Source organism: Sphaerodactylus townsendi, linkage group LG07, assembly GCF_021028975.2.
Source record: "Sphaerodactylus townsendi isolate TG3544 linkage group LG07, MPM_Stown_v2.3, whole genome shotgun sequence".
Classification (NCBI taxonomy): Eukaryota; Metazoa; Chordata; class Lepidosauria; order Squamata; family Sphaerodactylidae; genus Sphaerodactylus; species Sphaerodactylus townsendi.
Genome location: NC_059431.1, coordinates 4,352,524 through 4,365,440, shown reverse-complemented (window position 1 = coordinate 4,365,440; position 12,917 = coordinate 4,352,524). Strand labels below are relative to the sequence as shown.

Here is a 12,917-nt window from a genome sequence, read left to right as displayed (position 1 = left end):
CGTGAGAGAAATATGTCGGGGCCCCAGCTGACATATTACAGGGCCATGACACAGGTCCCGAGAAAAGCAGAAGCTACAAAACCCAGAACTGTTGTTGTGACGGTTCCAATCTGACGGTCCTTTGAATCCTAGCTTTCGTGGACACTCTTTCTTCGAGAGCCACGTCCGGTTTAAAAATAGTTTCTCCCCCCCCACACACCCTTCCTTCCAACACACACACACATTCCTGGTTTCTGCATCATGAGCTCTGAGAAGTGTTAAGAAGGAAGGAAGCCGGCAGTTCCAACGGCATGTGATACAAGTTGCCAATTCTGAGTCGGGGAATTCCTGGAGATTTTGCTGTGGAGCCGGAAGAGAGCTGGGTTTGGGGACGGACTTCAGTCGGGTATTATGCCCTAGAGCACAGGTGTCAAACTTGCGGCCCTCCAGATGTTATGGACTACAGTTCCCATCATCTATAGTCCATAAAGCAGGGTATAAATCCAAACTGTGGTGGTGATGATGATGATGGAGGAGGAGGAGGAGGAGGAGGAAGAGGAGGAGGAGTTTGGATTTATATCCCCCCTTTCGTTCCTGTAAGGACACTCAAGGTGGTTTACAATCTCCTTTCCCTTTCCCCTCCTCCCAACAAACACCCTGTGAGGTGGGTGGGGCTGAGAGAGCTCCGAAGAACTGTGACTAGCCCAAGGTAACCCGTGTGCTGGGGTGTGCTGCACAAGCTAACCTGGTTCCCCAGATAAGCCTCCACAGCTCAAGTGGCAGAGCGGGGAATCGACCCCAGTTCTCCAGATTAGAGTGCACCTGCCCTTAACCACTACACCATGCTGCTGCTGCTGCTGATGATGATGATAATGATACAAAATCACTTATTAGTAAAAGCAGTAAATTTCATCTTCAGACTACCAAGTTCAGCACCCCTGAAGAAAATGGAGGGTGGACACTATAGCATTGTACCCCACAGGTCTCTACCTCAGAGGCTCCATCCCCAGTTCCCCAGGAATTCCCCAAACTGGTGCTGGCAACCTCCCCCCCCCACCCATCCCCGCCCTGGCCACAGGGAACCCGGCAACCTTATTAGCACCTTACGTAGGCCTGTAGCCATGGTGGTGCGAAGAGAGTGGGTGCCCCATCAATCATTGGCCCTGCCCCTCCAATCAGCACCAGGACTGGTGTGAAACCCCTCCCCCATCTTTCAAGTGTAAATTTAATTCTCTAAATAATAAAAGAAAGGCGCGTAGGTGAAAAAGGTGCCGGCTCTACCATAAATCTCCCAAATGTGAATTCTGTATGCAAGCGGCCAGAACAGAATTAGCAGTTTCCAGGACTGAAGTGTCCTCATTAAAAAAAGCAGGGGGGCCGGGGGGGAGCGGTGACAGAGGACTTCTGAAACTTCTCTGCAGCTTCCTAATTTTTGGAATCCTAGATCCACCGCGTCGCTTATTAGACCCCCTCACGCCGTTCAATCGCGTTGCTTTATGCTACGGACACACCTGGAGCCCCAAGTATAAAACTGCCGAAGAACAAAGCCCAGATAAATAAATACTAAAGAAAATAAATAGTGATGGGCTGAACACCACTGGACTCACTCGCCCCCCCGTCTCCCCCCCCCCGAAGGTTTTCTTGCTACGGGCCTGACCTTACATCACAACGATGCCCTTTATCTTCCTCTGTGTGTGTGAGTTTTTGCTAATCCCCCGGACAACTTTGTCTCTTCTCCCCCCCCCTCCCCTCCCCCCTTGTTCCATAAATGAACCAATAAATCAGATGTTTCAAAACCCCGGAATAGAAAGCTCGGCAGCCCGGCCGCTTGACAGGGGGTATGTATCATCCCGGCATTGAAGGCGGCCTTTTGGGGCATAAAGCCCTCGTCTGAGCTACTTTTCCTCTCTAGTCACATCTCGGTTATGGTGCCGGCATCTGGCAGGACAGCTAAGAGGCCCAAGGGGACCGTGCAGGCATCTCTCTCTCTCTCTCTTTCTAATTCTTTCCGCACCTCTCTCTGTTTTCTCTCCGCTCTCCTTCAAAGTCTTTTGCCTCGGCAGAAGCTATTACCTCCAAATGGGATAAGTGGGGGACCGCCAATGGCAGGCCTCACAGCCTTGCTGAAGGCGAAAGAAGAGAACTAATCGGTGCTATCGCGTCCCTTTATCACTTGGAAGGGAGGAAGAAAACTGAATCAGCCGTACTCGGAAGCCATGGAAGCAAGGTGGTGAAGAAGAAGAAGAAGAAGAAGAAGAAGAAGAAGAAGAAGAAGAAGATGATGATGATGATGATGATGATGATGATGATGATGATGATGATGATGCAGCAGCAGCACAGGCTGGGACGGGTTGAGAAAAGGGCAACAAAAATCATCAAAGGTCTGGAATCCGTGCCCTACGAGGAGAGACTTGAGGAGCTGAATATGCTTAGTTTGGAGAAGAGAAGGTTAAGCGATGACATGATAGCCATGTTTAGATATATGAAGGGATGTCATGTTGGTGAGGGAGCAAGCTTGTTTTCTGCAACTCCAGAGACCAGGGCCAGGAGTCATGGGTTCAAGGTGCAGGAAAAGAGATTCCACCTAAACACCACCTAAACTTCCTGATAGTATGGGCTGTTCGACAGTGAAATGCACTCCCATGGAGGGTGGTGGAGTCTCCTTCTTTGGAGGTTTTGAAAGAGAGGCTGGATGGCCATCTGTCGGGAGTGCTTTGATTGTGTGTTCCTGCATGTCAGGGGGTTGGACATGATGGCCCTGGTGGTCTCTCCCAAGTCTATGATTCTACGATTCTAGGGTCAGCCTGGCCAGAAAGCCAGCTAAGACCTTAGTCTTGCAGGCGGCTAGCTAACTAGCTACCTTGGGGTTCTCTGAATGGCAATCAACACTTCAACCAATAAATAAGAAGGAGACTTGGTGGGGTGTTCGTTGGGCATGCTGTTTGCTTTGGGGCACCTGGTTGTTTATTCTGAAGTAAGAACATAAGAACATAAGAACAAGCCAGCTGGATCAGACCAGAGTCCATCTAGTCCAGCTCTCTGCTACTCGCAGTGGCCCACCAGGTGCCTTTGGGAGCTCACGTGCAGGAGGTGAAAGCAATGGCCTTCTGCTGCTGCTGCTGCTGCTGCTGCTCCCGAGCACCTGGTCTGCTAAGGCATTTGCAATCTCAGATCAAGGAGGATCAAAATTGGTAGCCATAAATCGACTTCTCCTCCATAAATCTGTCCAAGCCCCTTTTAAAGCTATCCAGGTTAGTGGCCATCACCACCACCTGGGGCAGCATATTCCAAACACCAATCACATGTTGCGTGAAGGTTTCCTTTGATTGGTCCTAATTCTTCCCCCCAGCATTTTCAATGGATGCCCCCTGGTTCTAGTATTGTGAGAAAGAGAGAAAAATTTCTCTCTGTCAACATTTTCGACCCCATGCATAAGTAGCACCGTCTGCAGGGAAACAAGAAAGCAAGAGCACACGAAACTGCACGTTGGCAGTGCGCTCACTGCTGGGAACTTGAACCCTCTCCCCGCACAATTCACGACAAGCATAAAGCAACGCTATTGCCTTCAGATATTCAGCGAACCTGTTGCATTTACGGCACCTCTCCACCTGGAGCACAGGTGTTCTCCCTAAGGCATGGCTTATCATAACTCGCCAGGCCTGGTCAGGCTACAAGAGGGGGAAAAACACACTTCTTTACCGACGGCATCTCAGCTCAGACTATTTGCAAACTCGCTCACAGTTTGGGATGTGCTGTGAGTTTGCATATTTAATGCTGGTTGCAGAATTTGTTATTTATTTATTTATTAGCATATTGTATTCCCACGTCTTGGTACATTCCGCCTGCTAGAAAGAATCCGAAGTGAGAAATCCAGGACACATTCGCTGCAATATGCAACCGAACAGCCTTCCAGTTGTTCGCTTTGAACCTCTCCGATGGGTTCCTACCTTGACCTCCCTTCCTTGACCGAACACCAGAACAAAAGCCTTTCTGAACTTCTTCTTTTTTTTAACAAAAAGTTTTATTATTACATTATTACATTAAACATTACATATTAGACATTCTAATAATAAACATTCAAACACAAACAAATCCCACATCGCATTGCACATTATACATTACACCCTACTAATTCGACAATAAATCACCGTGGACATTCGAAATTACCCCTCAAATATACCCCCTCTTAAAATATACCCTGTCCCCCTTATCATCTATACCAGGGGTCTTCAAACTACGGCCCTCCAGATGTTCATAGACTACAATTCCCATGAGCCCTATCACTTGGCCATGCTGGCAGGGGCTGATGGGAATTGTAGTCCATGAACATCTGGAGGGCCATAGTTTGAAGACCCCTGATCTATACCTTCTCTCCACCCTTACCAATTTCAGCCTATTTTCTATAACATTTAATCTCTTATCACTAATCCCCTTCCTTATTTCCGCAGTCCTTTACCCCTAGTATCATTCCCTTTATTTCACTCTTATGTTCTTATTCTAACTTACCCTTTGTTTATACTTGTACTATTATTGATTTTCTCTGACTATTTCACCTACCCCTTTTGTGCTTGGTTTTCCCTAAATATTTCACCTACCCCTTTTGTGCTTGGTTTGGGCTTCCCCGTGATTCCTCCCTTATCTGATATATAATTATACAACATGAAGGTATGTCTTTATTCCTTTACGAGCTATTCTAGTTTCGTAACATTCTCAAAATCATTTCAATTTTATTATTGTACGTAATTTTGAATAATTCTGTTTTTACTGTCTCTTTCTACATATTGGATATACTATGTCCATGTGTCCATAAACCTTTTCCACTGCAAGTCGCTTAAATATGCAACCGAACAGCCTTCCAGTTGTTCGCTGTGAACCTCTCCGATGGGTTCCTACCTTGACCTCCCTTCCTTGACTGAACACCAGAACAAAAGCTATTCTGAACTTCTTGACCTCAACAGTGTCTTGCCTTCTCCCTGGCTCTTCCCCCGTCATCAAGCCTACACTTACAGAATCTTGATCAGTCTTATCTGCCAATTGGCAAGCCCCAAGCAATGTTTTGAGAAGGTTGCTTCTTCCAACTCGACAGGGGGAATTCTGTCGAGCAGCTCTGATTTTTCTTCCCTCTGTAAAGATCCAACTTTTCTCGCAGATGACGGAAATTCACAGTCCTTGGGCAACCTCTCCTGCTGTCTTATATTCAACTTCCCCTTCTGCTTCGTTAGGAACCGAATCCAAAGCGGAGTGAAGTCGCGGGGGAAGTCACCGGGTGAATTTAGTTCTCGGGGCGCAGAACGGTGGAATAAAGAGTTTCTTTCTCGGATCCTCCTAAAACAGCTGTGAGAGATCTGTCTTCGGGTAGAAGAAACTATCATACCTTGTCCTTTTTGAGTGCAACAGATACTCTTTCGGTAGCTAAACAGACTGGATCAAACCCACCCTAACAGCTGACTGCCCAGCTCACGAGTTTCAAACTATGTTCTGCGAAATCCTGTCAGGGCTAAAAAGATGCTCAAAATTTGACGGCGTGTTCAATTGAAAATGTAACTGAGCTGGCCGCCAGTAGTATCTTGTAATTTCCCCACCCTCGATGGTCAGCGACGAAGAAGAAGAAGAAGAAGAAGAAGAAGAAGAAGAAGAAGAAGAAGAAGAAGAAGAAGAAGAAGAAGAAGAAGAAGAAGAAGAAGAAGAAGAAGAAGAAGAAGAAGAAGAAGAAGAAGTAGTAGTAGTAGTAGTAGTAGTAGTAGTTGCCGCATGCCTAAAGCAGGAGGAATCAAACTAGGGGGTTCCCATGTTGCCACTAACTCCTGCCCCACTCCAAAGTTTCAGAGCAAGAACCAGGGAAGAGCTGAAATAGTAACAGGGTCTTGACATAGTTATAGGCCAGTGGTGGCAAACCTTTGGCACTCCAGATGTTATGGACTACAATTCCCATCTGCCCCTGCCAATTGGCTATGCCAAAGGTTCGCCACCATGGTTATAGGCTGTCTCAGCTGCCTGTGCAGGATCGTGTCCTATACCACTGACTAACACATGATCTTGCTAAACCGGTTACATAGGATCAGTTTGTAAATACCCCTGCGTGGGAACACATTCTTTCTTGCTCAAATTATGCTAGGCAGACGGCAAACAGGATTATTTTCATCAATTGCAGTTCAGGAAGGAAAAACATGAAATCTTGTGACCAAGAAAGAAAGGAAACGTCATAAGTACGAACAACCCTAATTCAGAGGTATTGGAGTCCTTTGTGAATTCCTTGGCAGGAACAAGGCCGGCCTCCTAGCTTGTAATCCTTCGGGACCTATTTATTTTGCAATATACAGTCTTTAACTTCACAAGGCAATTGCTCTTGCAAGCGCGCGGGGGGGGGGGCTTTTTGCCCCCTTCCGACAACTATTGTTCTCCTAAAGAGAACACGATTTACCTGCCATCTCACCGCAGCCTTACTCCTTCCATAAAGTTTACGCGCAGTTCGTGTTCCGGAGGGTCGCGCGTTCCACATAGCTGATGCTCCTGGGAGAAAAACTAGGGCAAGGAGGGGGGGGGGGTTAGGAGGGTGGGCAGATTTGTTTTCATGGCTTTTAATGAAATATCAATGGATGGATATTTTATTTTGCTGTGAATATGAAATTTCGCCAGTGACCTGTCAAGCTCTCATTTTCAAGAAGAACTTTATTTCACACCTCGAGACAGGCTAGGAAATTAGTTTTTTCCCCACCGAGGTCTCTCATTAGGCATTACAAAGTGAGCGTGGCGCAGGGGCCAATTCTGCCTCCATTTTTATCCTCCCCTCCTGGTCCCGGCCTCGAGAACGCTGAGTCCGCCCGACGAAGGGGCGCGATGGATTGTCGGGGAAGGAGTTACATTCAGCCAGCCTGCCAGGGTGAGAGCAATGGGAATTTGATCGGCTCCAGCTTTTCCTGCCCTGCTACGAGGCAAAGACTGAAAAGGAGACTTAATTCCAGCTGGCCGTCTCAGTCTGGAGTGTTTTAAAAGGAGACTTGGTCCCGTTCGGATGTCTCAGTCGGGAGTGTTTGGAGTCAATGAAAGCGTTCACCTTGATTTGGCAGTCCAGCGCCTTCCGCACATGCAGAATAATGCACTTTCAATCCACTTTCACAATTGTTTGCAAGTGGATTTTGCTATTCCGCATAGCTGCAATATGCATTGAAAGTGGATTGAAAGTGCATTATTCTGCAAGTGCGGAAGGGGCCTTTGACATTCAGGTTAAGTAAAAGGTAAAGGGAGTCCCATAAGGTAATCGTAGTCTGAATCACTTGAAATGCCCAAAGTGTCTTCAAGGGCAGCCCTATGTCGGGTGTACTGCAGTAGTCAAGCTGGTAGGTCAGTGTGGCAAAGTGAGGTCTATCTAGGTGGGCTAAGAGCCTTCATGCAACCTGAGTGCAAGCCGAAAAACAGAGATCAATGATTATTAGTTTCAAAGGAAGGGGGATTCGTTTTTCCATAGACCATCAATCCTCCTCTGAAATGGTAACTTTTGGGGCCCTTCTGCACATGCAGGGTAATGCACTTTGAATCCACTTTCACAACGGTTTGCAAGTGGATTTTGCTATTCCGCACAGTGAAATCCCCCTGCAAAGTGCATTGAAAGAGGATTGAGGCTCATTCCGCACATGCAGAATAATGCACTTTCGAACTGCTTTCAGTGCTCTTTGAAGCTGTGCGGAATGGCAAAACCCACTTGGTAACAGCGGTGAAAGTGGTTTGAAAACGCATTATTCTGCGTGTGCGGAAGGGGCCTGAAAGTGTATGTGCAGAAGGGGCCTCTGTCCTAAATCCGCACCCTGACCGCCTCCAGAATATGAATGGAGGCTTGTCCTCCAACACACAGGTAGCAGAGAGTCCGTAGCATCCCTGACACAGGCACTACTGCTGGTGAGCCACCCAACACTGCAGTGCCATGCAGGAACACGCAATCAGAGCACTCCTGACGGATGGCCGTCCAGCCTCTGTTTAAAAACACCTCCAAAGAACGAGAATCCACCACCCTCCGAGGCAGTGAATCCCTCTGTCGATCAGCCCTGACAATCAGGAAGTTCTTCCTAATGTTTAGGTGGAATCTGTCTTCCTGTTAAGAGAGCGGCTAGAATCTCGAGCGCCAGGTTTGAGTCCCCACTTCTCCACACAAAGTCTGTTGGGTAACACTGGGTCAGTCACACTTCCCTCCAAACTCTCTCCACCCCGCCTATTTCAGAAGATACCTGTGGGGGGGTGGGGCGGATAAGGGAAGGTGATTGTCAGCCACTTTGAGATTGTATTGTCGAAGGCTTTCACAGCCGGACTCAACTGGTTGTCATGAGCTTTCCGGGCTGTGTGGCCATGATCTACCCAGTGGTGGGATCCAAAAATTTTAGTAACAGGTTCCCATAGTGGTGAGATTCAAACTGTGGCGTAGTGCCAATGGGGCTGGGCGGGCCACAAGGGGGTGTGGCTGGGCATTCCAGGGGCGGGGCATTCCTGGGAGGGGCTGTGGCAAGGACGCAGCCGCTGCGCCGATCCTTGGGCGGGAAACGAATGCACGCAGGCGCAGGCTGCCACGCACGCCGGTGTACCTCCTGCTAGACTGCTTCCAGTTCTACGCGCTACTGCTGAGAGGAGGGGCGTAACTAAGGCAAAAATCACGTGGCAAAATCACCCATTAGTCACCCCCTCTCGGCACACACTAATAATTAGTAACCTACTCTCGGGAACCTGTGAGAACCTGCTGGATCCCACCTCTGGATCTACCAGACCACGCCCCCACAGCCTGGAAAGCACACAACAACCATTTTAAGATTCCTTGTGGCAGAGAAAAACAGGATATTAAAAAAAAAAACCCTCTTCTACTTCTTGGTCCATTTTGAAACATGGGCATGTAAAATGCTGCCAAGTTGCAGCTGGCTTACGGTGACCCCAACCAGGGGCTTTGAAGGTAAACGAGAAGCAGAGATGGTTTGCCATCATCTTTCTCTGCAGACCCTTCCTTGGTCTCCCAGCCAAGGAACGATGCTGGGTATCTTCAAAAATCTGACGAGATCGGGCAATATCATCTCACCTTACCCATTTGAAATGGGTGTTCTCTATTATTTATTTTTGTTTATTTATTTTTTGAATTTATATACCCCCCCCTTCCCTGAAGTGCTCAGGGCAGTGTCCAACATCAATCATACATTAAAATCAGTTAAAACAATCACTGCCCATAATTAAAAGAACCACATATAAATGGCGGATGGCTTCAACTCCCACCCCTCCCCCTGTAGCCTGTACACTCCCATACATGCCAGCTGGGTGACCTTGGGCTAGTCACAGCTTCTCGGAGCTCTCTCAGCCCCACCCACCTCACAGGGTGTTTATTGTGAGGGGGGAAGGGCAAGGAGATTGTAAGCCCCCTTGAGTCTCCTACAGGAGAGAAAGGGGGGATATAAATCCAAACTCCTCTTCTTCTTCTTCTCTTTCACGTGCCAGATGTTTATTACATAGCAGGATATCGACGTTACCCCGGCTGGCCAAATGCCTGGCAGAACAGGTCCATTTTACCAACCCTGCGGAAACTCTGTATGTCCCGCAGGGCCCTGATCTCACCTGGGAGCCTGTTCCACCAGGTAGGGGCCAGGACTGTAAAAGACCTGGCCCTTGTAGAGGCCAGCCGGACCGCTTTGGGGCCGGGGATCACCAGCAGGTCCACCTCCAAAGAGCGGAGGGTCCTAGAGGAGTGATACAGGGAGAGACAGTGCCTTAGATATGCAGGTCCAAGGCCATGAGCGGCTTTAAAGGTTAAAACCAGAACTTTAAACATGACCCGGTACTCGATTGGCAGCCAGTGTAGCTGATACAGGACAGGCGTAATCCGGTCCCTGGATGTTGTCTCCGAAAGGAGTCGGGCTGCTGCATTTTGCATGAGTTTCAGTTTCCGGATCATGGCTAAAGGTAAGCCCGCATAGAGTAGGCTGACCAGCCGTCCCGCTTTTGGCGGGACCATCACACCTTTGGACAATTTGTCCCGCGGGTTCTACAAATTGTCCCGATTTTTGGGAGGCTGCTGCACTGCCTTGGGGGTGCAAGGCAGTGCGGCAGCCTCCCGTGCACCCGGCCACAGGAGCGCACGGGCTTCTGGGGCTTGCCGTTTGCTGCCCTGTGACAGCCGCTTCCCCGTCCTGCATCACAAAGGTGACCAGATGGCGTAGAGCTAGTTACAGTAGTCCAATCTAGAGGTGACCATGGCATGGACAAACTGTATTGGCAACCAGTACCCCAGTTAAATTAACGTGTGACATTATTACGCTTTATTCTTAAGGGCGTTTCCCCAGTTACCAGTAGCTGCGCGCTGCTGTAGGCAAGTAGCGCGGGGTCCCCCGGCACTCCCCACTACAGGGGCAGCAACAACGCAGCCGCCCCAACGCTACCGCTGTCGCGCCCCCTCAGTGCACGTCATTCCTGGCGCTCTTCCAAACGGTCCCTTTTGATGACCCCGCGTGAGGAAGCCCAGGTGCACGCCAGAAATGATGCGCGCTGAGAGCAGCGCGCGGCATAGGGGGGTCGTGGCAAGTGGGGAAACGCCCTAAGACTGTCTTTTACTCAGAATCATGGAATACAATCCTATATCTGCAAACAGTGGAACTACTTTGGAGCCAAACATCTAGCATTCCCTTGTAATGACCCGTTTTTGTTGCCAATATCTGCCCAACCCAAAAGGGCTCTTTGGCTGCTTGGCAGCAGTGCCCAAGAAAGAAGCCATCAAGAAGTTCTCCGTTTCTCCCCAGTCGCCCCTCGACTTCACTTGCTTTAGACATCCTCGGCCTCCGACATTTCTGCAGATCGGTTGAGATTGTTAGATCCGGTTCCCAAACAGCCTCTTAGTCCAGGATTAATTAAGCGAATCGCAAGATCTCATTAAGGACCGGGTCTGGTGATAATTACCAGGAAATGTATGCATTAAAAATATTCATTTGTCAATGAAGTGTAATTAAGAGCACTGTTTGGGGCGGGGAGGGAAGGATCGATACCCAAGCCGTGCGCTTTGGGCGAGGGAAGAACAGAGGACGCTATTAAAGAATAGTTTTGCTTCGGAGCGTGATTCAAAGAGCTGGCTGAAGAGCAGAGTGGATCTTTCCCCCCTTCCTTTCTCTGAACAGCCCATCTAGCCTTTTGTGTCCCTGGACAGAGCCTCATTTCTGTGCTGCGTTGTTCGAGTGGGTTATAGATTTATTAGAGTGAGACAGAGTGACAGGTCCAAGCGAGAGAGAGAAAGAGAGACCAGGAGACTCATCCCCAGTAAAATCCACTTCCTCCTGGAGCGTGCTTAGTAATCCAGCGGACGCTATTCTGATTACAAAACCTTTTTGTGTGGCAGGAAGGATGAATGGGCTTCTTTAGCATGCTAAGCCCACACCTTTTGAAGCCTTATTACGAGAGGCTATCGTTCACATCTAAAGCAGGTGGTCAGCTGGCTCCGAGCCCTTCCTGATCAGCGACAGTGTGCTGGCCATCAGCGACACAAAAGTACACTTACAGGGCTGCACTCAAGGGTTCGCAGGGCCCCATGCTGAATTCGAACTCGGTACCCGAAGCAACAGGTACAACGGAGGGGCCTGGATTTGGAGCTTGGCATTCCGAGCGGGCCATGGGCTGTTTTGGGTGCGGGTGCCAGGTCCGGCCGGGTGCAACGTGAGATGTGGGAGGACAGACTGTAAATATTGATCCTATCGCAAAGCTGGAGGGAGAATCTGGAAAGACTGAAGGGGTGTTGGTGGTTTAACCCATGATTGTCCACTCGTGGCTGGAAAATTCCTAATCATAGACAGGCCCTCAGGAGCCAAGGAGAGTCCACACACAGGTCTTAGTAGGTTCAGACGTTTAATGTGCACAGAGCAAAACATCCAGGCAAGACGAGGAACAGAAACCGTAACCTGGGTCTGCTTCTCATTTCAGCCACGTCCAAAGCCTTCTTCCCCTCCCCACCCGACAGATGCCCTCATTCCACCTTGTTTTCTTTTTCCTTTCCCTTCCTGCAGGGGGCATCGTCGAGCCTGGTGGTCAAGTTTGCCGACACGGATAAGGAGCGCACCATGAGGCGCATGCAGCAAATGGCCGGGCAGATGGGCATGTTCAACCCCATGGCGATCCAGTTTGGAGCATACGGCGCATATGCACAGGCAGTAAGTGTAGAAAAGGCTCGGGGAGGGCTGAAGGGAGTGGGTCAACTTGTTCGTAGCACACGCACATATCCAGAGCATGACTAAAGCAAGCGGAAGGACCTGTGAGCCTTACCTGTGGTCATTAAGTCTTTCTGGGCACTGCCACTTCCAATTGCCATCGTGGGGAATTACATATTTGACGGTGTCCAGGTACTAATATTTCATCTATCTATCTATCTATCTATCTATCTATCTATCTATCTATCTATCTATCTATCTATCTATCTATCTATCTATCTATCTATCTATCTATCTATCTATCTATCTATCTATCTATCAGATATAAATCCAAATTTCTCCTCCTCCTCTCCTCTCCTCTTCTTCTTCTCCTCCTCCTCTTCTTCTCCTCCTCCTCCTCCTCCTCCTCCTCCTCCTCCTTCTTCTTCTTCTCCTCCTCCTCTTCTCCTCCTCCTCCTCCTCCTCTTCTCCTCCTCCTCCTCCTCCTCTTTTTCTTCTTCTCCTCCTCCTCTTCTTCTTCTTCTTCTTCTTCTCCTCCTCCACTTCTTCTTTGTCTTCTTCCTCTCCTTCTCCTCCTCCTCCTCTTCTTTTTCTCCTCCTCCTCTTCTTCTTCTCCTCCTCTTTTCTCCTCCTCTTCTTCTCCTCCTCCTCCTCTTCTTCTCCTCCTCCTCCTCCTTCTTCTCCTCTTCTTCTCCTCCTCCTCTTCTTCTTCATCATCTTCTTCTTCTTCTTCTCCTCCTCCTCCTCTTCTTCTCCTCCTCCTCTTCTTCTCCTTCTTCTCCTCCTCTT

General features: G+C 48.9%; 1 protein-coding gene across 11 annotated transcripts in view; it reads left to right on the top strand.

Moving 5' to 3' along the window:
* CELF4 (CUGBP Elav-like family member 4) overlaps positions 1 to 12,917 on the top strand; it is a 912,878-nt gene that overhangs the window by 806,555 nt on the left and 93,406 nt on the right. For all 11 annotated transcript variants that reach the window (XR_007245022.1, XM_048503051.1, XM_048503048.1 and 8 more), the window contains exon 6: positions 11,988 to 12,131. Coding sequence is in view for 10 of the 11 variants with exons in the window: in XM_048503051.1 (XP_048359008.1) it covers positions 11,988 to 12,131 (144 nt within the window). In the remaining variant the exon portion in view is untranslated. The remainder of the gene's footprint in view (positions 1 to 11,987; positions 12,132 to 12,917) is intronic.